At 39.2% G+C, this 12,950-nt stretch overlaps 1 protein-coding gene across 1 annotated transcript; it reads right to left on the bottom strand.

Annotated features, from left to right (window-relative positions):
• Positions 1–1,731: 1,731 nt before the first annotated feature.
• Positions 1,732–4,648, bottom strand: LOC148766935 (calcium-transporting ATPase 9, plasma membrane-type-like). Its single transcript, XM_088825864.1, has 14 exons — positions 4,487–4,648; positions 4,175–4,302; positions 3,864–4,036; positions 3,415–3,531; positions 3,297–3,336; positions 3,096–3,211; positions 2,870–3,001; positions 2,684–2,776; positions 2,524–2,593; positions 2,376–2,446; positions 2,204–2,287; positions 2,041–2,118; positions 1,884–1,955; positions 1,732–1,773 (listed from the first exon to the last, which is right to left on the bottom strand). The coding sequence occupies exons 4-14, from the start codon at positions 3,442–3,444 to the stop codon at positions 1,732–1,734; spliced, it is 828 nt and encodes a 275-aa protein (XP_088681990.1). The 5' UTR covers positions 3,445–3,531; positions 3,864–4,036; positions 4,175–4,302; positions 4,487–4,648.
• Between the last annotated feature and the right edge of the window lie 8,302 nt (positions 4,649–12,950).

The raw sequence follows: 12,950 nt of genomic DNA, 5'->3' as shown, positions 1-12,950 counted from the left end.
CTCCAGCCCCACCTACCCCTCCTTCCCCCTCCTTCTCTCTCTCTTCTCTCTCCACTCCACTCCGGGCTCCGTGCCCAGCTTCACCTCCACACACAGATCGCGCGGCTCCACTTCGCGCGGAGCCGAGTCGCGCGGCTCCCCTCACATCTTCGAGCCGCGCGGCTTCGTCCACTGGTTCTGCAGCAATTTCTCCGGATAAACCTAATCGCGTGCAATCGGTACGCGCGATTTCTTTCTCCGGTGCAATTTTTTTACCAGAACTCGACCCAATTACCTTCCCTACGGTTCCAAAGGTCATCTCGGTTTCTACAATCGACTTTCGCAGGATAATTTTCAACTGTTTCGCCTTCACCGTTTGGGACATATAAATTCTTCTATCTGAGGATCTTCTCACCCCAGAGAATATATTATTTTCTACAACGGAGTATATGGAGCAAAATATGTTACGGAGATATATAAAATAAAAAATAGTATTACTCACCCATATTTATTCGACGTGGTTCTTGATACTCCTCTCTCCTGCTTTCACAAGGAATTACCTACTCCTACGCACAAATTTATATTTAAAGCACTTTAAATATGAATCCGCTCAACGATGGGACAACAAAATAATAATAAAATTTTATTATTATCCTCACCTCAACGACACAAGCAAGTATTTGAAATCCAATTCTACTCTCGACACGATCCGGCACCTCTCTCCAATTCGCTCCCACATCGATTCGAGAGTGGGGGCTTAATGATATGCCTATTGGCCCAGCCCAATAGCCCACATTTACTGGACCACAGGCCCAACTTAATAGTTATTTCTACAGAGGCCCAATCAAACCCAAATAAGGTTGGGCCCGATAAATTGTCTCGACCCAATCAATAAAGTATAAATAGAACTTAAATTCATTGAATGAAGGTACGTTATTATTATTCAATCAATTCTTCTTGAGGAATTCTCTCTACAATTACCAACTATCTTCACGTCTGACTTGAGCGTCGGAGGGGTTTCCGCCGGATCAACCCCCGGCTTAGATTACGTGTTTTCTGTTCGCAGGATCCTAGAGCAAATTAAAGTTCTCAGGACTATCTAGCTCGTGAGCACGTGACCTACTTTGCTCTCCCAGCTTCAACACATTAGGTGATTTATTTTTTACGTCATCATATATATATATATATATATATATATATATATATATATATATATATATATATATATATATATATATATATATATATATATATATATATATTTATTATTATATATTGTGTATATATAATAAATCAGTGTGTTGAAAAGTAAGTACATGTTAACCATCTTTTCTCTTTTAAATTGCAAAAATATCACTCTAATTATAATTTATTAGGCAAATTACAGGAAGATCCCCCAAGATAAGATTAAATTAAGAAAAAAATCCTTACTCGAGTAATTAATTAACAAACCACTCCTAAATATTTATCATTTGAAGAAGGGTTTTTTGCAAAATCCACCCCTGTGAAATCTCAAATGGCTAAAAAAGTCCCCATGTTAAAAATATTAGCAAAAACCCCCCTGTGAAAATTAGTCAAAGCCAGAAAGGCCCCTGCGGGCTGATTGTGTGTTACACGCGCTGTGTGTGCGACTCTTTGTTATATTTTTTGTCATGAAAAGTCCCAAATGCCCTCTAAAATTATTTTATAACTGAACATAAATTTATTTGGATTTAAAAATAAATAATCCAACTTTTTGGATGAAATTGCAATTTAAATAATCCGACTCTCGGTGTTGATTCCGACACCAGTTACCTGAAACAGAAATTTGAACTTGTTATAATAATTCAACATCTGAAATTGGAACAGAAATTAAGCGTGGTCGAAAATTCGTTTACTGGAGGTGGGAAAGTTTTATATCTTACCATCATTGTTCCGGCACCAGCTGCTACTTTGCAACCAGACATCAAAAATGGAGATTTGTGGTCTTTGTGGACCTGCAATAATGGCATTGTGTGTGAGAAATAAAAATATAATTATCTAATATTATAGAACCTTCAAAATAAAGTCTAAGCAGCTCACAATCTTGCTTTCTCCAGTCATGTTGGATGCGTCAATGGCGAGAGAATGTCCGCTTATCAAGATTCCATCGGCAGGAACCTGTGTAAAATACATTAGGAGACTCTTTTAGACAATGATGCGTGGTCCAAGAAAGTATATCGAGTAAAATCGGATCTGTTATCACCTGATCACCAATCTGGAGAGGTATGACATCTCCAACCACAATCTCGTATAGCGAAACCTTGTTTCTTCTGCCACCTCTGATCATCTGTACATATGTTTGTCCATGAGAGTACTCTAAAGAGAACAATAACAAGAAGGTAAAAGCTTGAATAAGTTCGTGACTGGAATATTACCTCCAATTTGATGTTCCGTTTTTCTTCGTTTAAATTTTGAAACTGGAGGGACTGCCGATAATCACTAGTTGCTGAACAACAGATGCAACAGATGCAATTATATTACTTCTCTCCTAAGGTTATAAATAACCAATCTGAATTTTCTAACCTGTAACAAAAATAACCAGAAGAAAAACAAAGGTGATGCTTCCTCCGTCGTACCATCCTTCCTCCAGGCCCTGGAAAACACGAGCAATTCTTAAATTTATATATGAAGGAAATTATATAAATTCTTTTAATAATATGGTATTGTTGTATTTCAAGCCAACCTCAGTTTTTATTCCGAGAGCCAAAGAGGCCACGGCGGCTATTATTATTAAAATAATGAGAGTTAGATCCTGCCAAGCCTCCCATAGGAATCTCTGCGCAAAAACAAACGTCGAATAATTAAATGGTGGAAATGTATAAGTAAGAACATCCTATCAAACAAATATAACACTCTAGACAAGTCTTACCAAGAAACTCCTTCCTTTTTTCACGGGATACGTGTTTGAGCCGAAAGCATTCTTTCTTCGTGATAACTCATTTTCGTCACCGTATATCCCTGTTTCGACGTCTGTTTTTATCATTTCTGCCAACCCTTTAACCTGAATAAAATGACGGTCGAGATTAATATTTATGCATATAGCATATGTTAGCAAACTTCCTAGAGAGATGGTGAAGGGAAAAAGGAAGTGTTACCCCTCCATATTGTTGCAGTGCTGTAATATTATGATCCATGTTCATCGAAGCAAGTTGCTCGAGTCCGATTTCATAATCACCGTTAGGAGATGGTGGAGCTACTGTCGTGCCTAATACTGATTTGACGAAAATCAAATCAGGTTTGTAGCAGAGATGGAAATAGGAAAACCCGCTTAAAAAGAAGCAACGCTCGAAAAATACCTATTGCTCGTTGTCTAGCCAACTTAAAGAGCAGTGCAGCCTACAACCACCGACACCAGAATATCAAGAATCGAATTAATAAAAGTACGGAATGAAGACTAATGTGTTTTAATATTACCCTTATGACCTGAGCATGTGCTCTGATCATCCGTCTTCTCTTTTCTTGTTCTTCGTCTTTTTTCAGGTCTAACGTTTAGCGGAAACATCACGAAGCATTAAGCACGAGGGCGGCTTGCTGCAAAAGGACCAAGACTTAGACAATCAGAAAGAGGTGCACATGCATGTAATTCATCGAATTTCAAGTGATTTTAAATTCCATAACCATAAAAGCAAAAACGATAAATTCGACAACTAATCATTCAACCGTTTAATTTATCCTCCAAACAGAAAAATAAGATGCACTATTATGGGATCGGATCATCGAAACGTCACGTGCATGAAACCAAAACAGAGGCCATAAAAGAATCACCAACAACGACATCACATTTTACGATGAAAACAAACAATTTATTGCATGTGATAATTAAATGCAATACAATAAACAAACACACGCGGGCGAAATCTTACCCTCCAGCGCTTGAGCGATTCATGGGAGGCATTTTTGGTGTTGGCAATGTCGAAAGGATCAGAGAAATCAGGATCGCTGCCCCCATCCACCCCCATCAACGCCAGCGGAGGAGTCGCCGGTCTCCAGGTCGAGGTGCGATGCAGCTTCATTGGCGTAGTCATATCGACGGTGGCTGGGGGAGGAAAAAAAATATGAGTAAGAAACAATTTGTGTTTATTTTTGTGCAAAACTGAAACACCTATTTTTACTTCACCTACAAAGAAGAAGAATCACTGTAGTTGTACAACGCAAGAACATGTATAATACAAACTTTTTCACTCCACCACCGCCGGAGCCATGAATATTTGCGCTAGGCCCGGAATTAACAGAACCACCAGACCCTCCTCTAATAAACACAGTCTTGAAGCCCCTTTTACGGCGCAATTTGCAAATCTGAAACTGACCCACCAAATTAGAATCAGAACTACAAAAACCCTAAACGAAAACAAAAGAAAAAAAGCACAGACAAGATAGATACGTAATTAGAATCAGTACCCATAGCGAGGATTTAACATGAGTTTTCCAGTAATTAATGAAAGAAAGTTGAAAGAATCAGTAAAATAAGTAAATTTAGTGTTCTAACCTGTGATAGTAACCAAAGGGTTATCCAAGAATCGCTGTGATAGTAACCAAAGGGTTATCCAAGAATCGGAAAAAGGTTGAATCTTGGAACCGGTTGAATGCGAAGAGAAAAGATGAAAGCTGGTTCTGAAAATGCAGAAAACCCATATATGACAGCCCAGAAATTGAAAGGCCAAGAGTTGTGTAAAACAAGGAAAGTCTTAGTCAATTAAATTCCTTGTTAATAAAACACTTAGTCAATTAAATAAATTAATGACAAAATAAGAGTTTAAAGAACTAAGGAAACTTCCCTAGTTTTTATACACGTTTTTCGCACACGTGTTGAAAAACCGAAATAGAATCCTCTCGGATTCTAACAATCTCCCCATTTGTCATCTATTTATTATAATCAAGTCCTCCCCCTTGATCAAATACCTGACAAAACATTAGACTGCATAATAGAGTAACTGTTAGAACAGTTAAAGGAAAAAGCAGTTAACGAAACAAGAAAAAAGTTAAGCCTAGCAGACTATTAGAGGCCGTTGTTCAGAAAATCAATTCGACAACCACAAAAAAACTACTCCAGAATATATTCAGCATCAACGAACAACTCCTCGTCATCATTCGTATCAACTTCAGCTGTTGTACCATCAACTGTTGGAACAGTTGGAGCAACAACAGTTCAGTAGTAGTTCCAGCAGCTGCATCAGCTCCCCCTGTATGCGGTTCCTCCTGGGTTGTTGATGCTTCGTTGTCAACTCCCCCTCAAGAATAATCTCCCCCTTTCTGAGCAAGGGCAGTAAAATAGTCGAGTTTCTTCTTCGTAAAAACGACCTCGAAAATCAGAGACCCCACTAGGTAGGTTGGCATAAAAAATCATGAACCACTTGACAGACGCCACCGGGTTTGATGCGCTCGGAGAAAGAACCGAGAATTAAAAGCATCGACAGCAGAGATAGGCACCACGGGATCCGGTGCATAGTGACCTGCGGTGGTGCGAGTAGCGGAAGGCGAGGCAGAGTGAGTGACGCGTCGACGAGAGCGGCGAGGTGGCGGGGTGCAGGTGAGGCCGGTTTGGGTGGTTGCGATGGCGGTGCACACGGTGGTGGTGACGATTGGGCAGCCGGCGAGTGTGGCAGTAGAGGAGATAGTGGAGAATAGATGAACGGTGACGGCGGTGAGATTGGCGGCGACAGCGGTGGAGAAAACCTAGGGACCAAAATGAGTGGCAGATTGCCAAAATTGTCGACGGAGGCGGCCGTGAGAACCGTCGTTTGGACGACGAGGATGAACAACCGATGTTTTTTTTTTTTTTTTTTTTTTTTTTGCCCATGATGATGTTGTTGATTCCCTTCGACTGTGTTGAATTTTTTGGGATTTTGCTGCAAAAGAAGAAGAAGAAGCAAACAGAGCAGTAGGGAAGAAGAAAAATTGGAGAGAAAAAAATGAATACGGGATTCTCCAAGGATGACTGTTGGTCTGCTCAGGGGTAGTTTAGCAATTAGGAATAGTCAAGTGAGAGAATTGCAAATATAATAATTATGCTCACAATAAATTCAATTAATGAAAATCAAATTCAGATACAGCAACTCTCAACTTTCGCATATGAAGCCCAACACAGTTCAAATAAACTTCGAGAAGAAGAAAAAAAATGCTCAGAACAGTGAGTTACTCCGAAGAAATATATTGCCGCCAAAAATTACGAACCCACCCCGGATTTTTTTTTTTTTTTTTTTTTTTTTTTTTTTTTTTTTTAATAAATAAATAAATGCCTAACATGCAGAGGCAAATAACTAAGACGAAAAATAAACGTGAGAAGAAAAAAAATGAGTGAATAAACACAAGTGAATAGGATACTATTAGGACTATCAAACCATGGGGTTTATCTTCAATTTTAACAAAAAGCAAGCTCCAAGAGATAGACTAAGGAGACTAACAGCAAATTTAGTATCCTCAAATCAAGCACAAAAACACTCTTATTAGGCAGCATACACACACTATCAAAGGTAGCTTTTTCATGAAGAGCAGAGCAATTAAAATAGAGAGATAGTTATGATCGTGCAATGTGTAGTCCCCTGGGCTTTCTAATTGAGTCGTGTAGTGAGTGTTCGGTCATGTGGTTTACCGGCTCGACTCAAAAAGGCTTCGAACTATTCACTGACCGCATATAAAATTTATAATGGTCGTGCAATGTGTAGTCCCTTGGGCTTTCTAATTGAGCCTTGTAGCGAGCTTTCGGCCACGTGATTTACTGACTCAACTCAAAAAGGCTTCGAACTATTCACAGACCAATTGATTGACATTTTATATATAGAATTAACGAAAATTCAAGAGTAGCTTTTACTCATTTGAAGCGGCAGCTTTTCCTTATGAGTGTGTTCAACCATGACAAGACTGTGAAGGGTAGTAAATAGGCTAAAGCCTCTGTAGCTATCATTTGGGGATTGATGAAGTTCTACCTCACAAGATTCGAAAGTACAGATAGTATCCAATACACAAGGGGTCTCATCACATGCAATATGTCTAATGCATAACCTAGATGAACAAAATGCAGTATGCGTGATGTGTCCATAAAACTTTTAAAAGTTGCAAGTCTGGACACAGACTGTTGCAACAGTTTATGCAACTGCACAGGTCAGACAATACAAATTCCAAGCGAATTTCGCAAGGAATCAAACCTTTGTGCATCTAGGGGTTTAGTAAAGATGTCAGCAAGTTGTTTCTCCGTTGTGACATACTCTAATGAGACAGTTCCTTCCTCTACAAGATTTCTAATGAAATGGTAGCGAATTTCAATATGCTTAGTTCGAGAGTGCTGTACTGGATTCTTGGAAATATTAATTGCACTCATATTGTCACAATAAATATGCAATAAATCTTGACTAATACCATAATCACATACCATTTGTTTCATCCATAAGAGTTGTCTCATCCATAAGAGTTTTTTGCTGTACCAGGACACGAGATTGTTCCCAAGATAGAAGCATCCTCCAGTTGTGCTTTTTCGATCGTCTGCATCACCTGCCCAACCAGCATCGCTAAAGCCTCGGGTTTGAATTCCTTTTTCTACCGAACCAATGACTTGATCCACTGGATGATTCTTCTTGACTCTTCTTGAGGGTTCCTTGTGAGTTTGATCATCCAATTCGAGAGACCTGACTTCAGCTTCGTCTCCTGTTTCAGAATTGGCGTCACTTTCTTCTGAAATGGTAGAGGCTGCATCAACTGTTGGAACTGTTGGTGCGACACTGGAGCTGTTTTCCAATTCCTTTGTTGGTTCCTCTTCCAGTGGTCCAGCAGAGACAAGAATATAGCAGTTGTCAGATGATCGAGTTCCTTGAATAACACAATTCTCGTCTTTGTCTAATACTCGACATGCGAATTTATTGAATCTGACTTCAGGATCTTGATCACATAGCTGGCTGATGCTTATTAGATTTGACGTGAGTCCTTCTACAAGTAGTACATTCTTCAGCTTTGGGAGATTCTCATGATTTAGCGATCCTTTCCCTAGCACTTCACCATTTTTTCCGTTTCCAAAGGTAACAGCTCCACCGGTGATTTGTTGATAGTTTTTCAGAAACTCTTTAACACCGGTCATATGTCGTGAACACCCACTGTCAAAATACCAATCATTAGTAGTACTTGCTTTTAAAGAAGTAATCGCAGATAAGCATTTAAACGTGGACTTTTCAACCCAATTTTTTTGCTGAGGTCTATTGGAAATATCAATTTTATTTGGGTTTTTGAGAGGGTGAAGGAAAATAATCAGCCCTAGCAGAGTAAAGAGAACGAGCCACGAGCTTTTTCACAAGTTTTAAATATTTGAAGCATCTAGGACGTATGTGACCTGGATTTTGACAGAAAAAACAAGTGGGAATAAACCTTTTCTTTGAATTGTGTTTCGTTGCTTCAACAGTTGCAACTGTTTGTGAGACAGAAGCTTGTTTAACAAAGTTGATTTTTCTGTTTTGATCTTCCTTTTGCTTTAGATCAACTTTGGGTAGCTGACTCCCTCCTATGCCTAGACGATTATAGTTTGGCTTGTTGTTGCTTAAGATTTCATCTAGATTACCTCTACCCAAGTTCAATTTTGCAATTGCTTCTTGAGTTTGAGTAAGTTTAGCCTGCAAACTATTTTTCTCTTGATCACTAGATATGATCCTTTCCTCAAGAGTAGAGATTCTTACCTTTAGTGTCTTGTTTTTCTCTACAAGCACAAACTTCTCCTTTTCCAGGAAGTTATTTACCTTAACGACGTCGAGCCATTTTTGGTACATTTTTTCATATACCTCCTTTACTTCATCCAAGGTTGGTTCTTCCTCATCACTGCTGCTGTTCGGATCCTCTGCAAAAGAAGAATTTTCGTTTAGATTTTTGTCATAATCAGAACACATATTTTCATACCTGGATTCTGTTTCACAGTCTGTTGCAACAGTTGAAGCAACAGTTGATTCTGAGTTGTCCAGAGGAACTTTGCTGCTGAATGCTACAAAGTTAGTGACTTGATCGTTGTTTCCTTGGTCATCATCAGATTCTTCTTCATCGCTCCAAACAGTAGTAAGTGACATTTTCTTCTTTTTCTTCAGGGTGTTTGCGCATTCTGATTGAATGTGACCAAAGCCTTCGCACTCTCTGTTAGAGTAGGTGACCGGCAAGCCAACTTGTGGTTGTGGTCTTTCTCTTTTCTTTGTAATAAAACAATCGTTTTTCGTTCGTAATAATAAAATATCATATTTGGCATTCTATATCTGTTATCCCATGCAAGCAGCATAGATATAGTCCTAACGAGTTACTCTATTACTGTGAGTTGATCTAGTAGAATCGTGAGATAACTCAGCAATGTAATGTAACTGTTAAACCTTGTTCCTAGTCGATGGGTTACGCCAATAATGAGGATACCGGCCTTTCCCTTTTGAGACTAGCACTTAGTGTATGTGTACTGCGTCTCATCAGTCCTCGGTGTTGTGACATCGGCATACTTGAGTGGGTGCTCATACTGGATGAGTTCACTGAACTCCCTCGCCCTAGAAATCTATAAGTGGTTCTCATTCATCGAGTAATAGGTTTCTAAGATATAGTTGTACACCATTAGTCCTTAAGACCCAGACATCACCGTGACTTCACTAGAGGACCGATTGTATCGTGACCTGTCCCTGAGTCCCACCGCGGACCGCTCCAAGGGCCAACGTTCGTGCAATCCGAAATCTAGTGTGAAGTCTGTGTATTGTAGTAGGGGATTCGAGCGCTTGAGTAGTCATGGATGTCCTGTGTGTTCTGACGGTTTATAATCCATGGAATCTCTGGCCAGAGTTGATAGTGGGGTGATTAGGGAAATGTGTTTCCCTAAGTCGCACACGAACGGATTTATAATACCTAGAACGTTCGCACGGTTATTGAACTTTATAAGAGGTCTCGGTGAACCAATGCCTCTAGTTCAATCGGGACATGTGCTACGAAGGGATCGTACTGTACGCTAACTATATCATAAGGTTCTTGCAGGCACTTCATTTGTATCTAGGGAATCATGATGCGTAGTTGCTAGACGCCAATCTTGATTCGTTGGGCACCGATTTGATCGGGATTAGGTAAAATGAGTTTTACTCTAATCGGGACTCTTGGGAGGAGTTCGTATAAGAACAATGTGTTTTTCGAATCACAAAGAGTTGTGAGCCCACGGCTAGCATACACCTGAACCATTGAGGGTCACACTTCTCGTGTAATATAGATCCTTGATAACAACAAACATAGATTAATGTGTTAATCTTTGAACGATTGGATGTCGATATGATTGAATCCAAGATTCGTAATTGTGAATTGCGAATTGGAATAAACGTAGAGAAAGAGAGACATGCGGAATTTAGTGAACTTTCTAAATTGGGAAGCTTCCCGATTTAGCAAGTCCACTGAAGTGGAAGTTTCCAATTTTGGAAATTGGAAATTTCGAAGAGGCACTCGTATCGACGAGGACTTTGAGCTCGTCACAAATATAATTTTGTTATAATTTTGTGGACGATCGTTTATTAGAAACGAGGCCGACAAGGGGATGGGCTTAATGCATCAGTGGGTCAAGCCCAATGACTTAAGCCCGCTAGGGTTGAAAACCCTAGATATAAATAGACCTCAAAAGGAGTTTTGAGATCAGATTTTTCAGCACAAAAACCCTAGCCGCTCAACACCTCTCGGCCGTTGCATCTCCGCCGCGCCACCGCCGACCACCGCCGGAAACACCGCCGGTTTTCTCCTCTTTCTCCTTCGTTTTATTCGTGTTGTTATCTAACTCGTTTATATCTAGTGCTATAGTTCGAGTGGGTCGAAAATACGAGGTGAAACCTAATTGGAGAGGAGCTGCTGCCCCGACGAATCCGTGCACCACCGCACGCGCCGCACCGCCGCACACGCGTCGCCGCTGCCGCTGCCACGCGCCGCCGCTGCTGCTGCCGTTCGTCGCCGCTCGTTGCTTGCTGGATCAGCTCGGTCCAGCCGTGAGGTGCAGCCCCGTGGATTGGTAATTAGCAGCTTGTACGTGACTCGTTCTAGGATTTCGATTCGTCGAAATCTCACGCTACAAGAGGTAATCAAATCGGAACTTTCGTAATTCGATTCGAACATGTTTGTATGATTATTAATTTGCAAGCATGAGTAATACGTGATTACATGTTTCGATCTTATTGAATGATGAATAAGCATGTTTCGTGATTTTCGGTTTTATGTATTTTTAATTAAATCGAAAATTACCATATGTATGGCGGAAGCGTTAAGGTACGTTGACTATGTGATTAGTATTGCATGTAATCGAAACTAGTTCGATATAAAATTTTTAAATTCCGCTGCGTATACATGCACGATCCCCAACAGTGGTATCAGAGCCACGGGTTAATCGTTTATTTGTCAACGTGTTTATCATTTTCGAAAGCATGCTTCGATTTGTTGAATTGTTGAATTTTTGGTGTTATCAAATTGGGTGGTTTAATATTAATTAAATATTTTGAATATTTCAGAAAATATAAAATTTTTAAAAACTCGTTTTTCTGCTGTTTTTCCCCAGCTGACCGAACCGGTCCGGTCGAACCGGTCCGACCGGTCCGGTCAGCACAAACAAAAAAAAAAAAAAAAAAAAAAATTTTATTCGATTTTCTGAGAATTAATATTAAAATTAATTGATTTTTAATTTTTGAAATTATTTATCAATTAAACCCAATTAGATAATTGATCCATTAATTTAATTTGAATTCAAAGAATAGTGTTGGATTAATTATTTAATTTAATCGTTAAATTAGTTTAATTAATGGAACACAAATTGGATGGCAAATAATTAATGGACTTCATTCTTATTTGAATGATTTATGAATGAAGGGAGTCCGTTAATTATATTTGCAATTAATCGTATTAATTAATTAATTCATGAGATGAATAATTGTGATTAAGTACGATGATGATCGTATGTCTCTCTTAGGATCAATATGCGTTTCCACATACCTAGAGAACATAGTTGTAGGAATCACAAACGATCATAACCTAAAACTTCCGATGAGCTAATAAGATTTAATAAATAAAATCCCTCATTCTTAATCAAGAATAATTATCAAGCTATAAAGGAAAACCAAATTGTTGAATTTTTCTTTCCTTCTACCAACAATTAAATTATGTGTAGCCTCTCATAATAGTGCAGTAAGCCGTGTTAGCGGGGAGTGCTATTGTGGGATAAGCTGTAATTTAATTGACATTAGATGGAGATACGGTCATAGATAAAATTATGTTGGATTAATGTGGTCGGCTAGATTAACTAGGGATTGCATTAGTTTGATATAGTTGGATCTATGACATCTCATATTGGTAGGCTAGACTTGACACACGAAGATTTTGATATTCGCTAGATTAACTTAGGTCATTATCAAGTGTGAGGTAAATCGATCTTTAGGGTCACATAGTGATGTGATTGATAGTACTCTACCTTTAGGCTTATGTAATCGGGATAGATTAACTACGGGTTACATTAGCGCTATTGGACCTAAAGCCCATTAAAGAAAAATAAGTTTTCTCGATTGTCTGCTAGAGGGTGGTGGAATTCGATAAAATTAGTGGGAGAACAATTAAAATATAAAAGTCCAAAATTTTAATTGTAACGATTATTACGAACTAAACTCTAATTATTGTCTTCTTAAAATTTTCTCATCAACAATGTCCAAACGTCCCCTTTCCTCAATCCTCGACCAAAACAAACTCACCGGTCCAAACTATTTGGATTGGCTTCGCAATCTGAAACTTGTGCTCCAAGTAGAGGATACGCAACTGCAAGGCTTACCTCGATCAGAAACGTTCTGAAAAGGGTACGTATTTAGTTGAAGTTAATTTGTCCGTTAAATCTCCTTCTTGGGTATTGGATACCGGTTGTGGCTCACATCTTTGTAATGATTTGCAGCTCATGACAAGAAGTAGGAAGCTTAATGTGGGTGAGACCTACCTAAGAATGGGCAACGGAGCAA

The sequence above is a fragment of the Erythranthe guttata genome, chromosome 11, assembly GCF_056151865.1.
Source record: "Erythranthe guttata isolate IM_541 chromosome 11, IM_541, whole genome shotgun sequence".
Taxonomy (NCBI): Eukaryota; Viridiplantae; Streptophyta; class Magnoliopsida; order Lamiales; family Phrymaceae; genus Erythranthe; species Erythranthe guttata.
Note: the sequence above shows the minus strand (reverse complement) of the source record. Positions and strands in the feature narration are given on the sequence as shown.

Bases quoted from the DNA above. Each gene is read 5' to 3' on its own strand.
- LOC148766935 (XM_088825864.1), bottom strand. From the start codon at position 3,444: ATGATCAGAGCACATGCTCAGGTCATAAGG. The intron at 2,777-2,869 runs GTAAGACTTGTC...GTTTTTGCGCAG, and splicing joins AAAAAGGAAGGAGTTTCTTG to AGATTCCTATGGGAGGCTTG. The intron at 1,774-1,883 runs GTAAGATATAAA...TTTCTGTTTCAG, and splicing joins CTGGTGCCGGAACAATGATG to GTAACTGGTGTCGGAATCAA.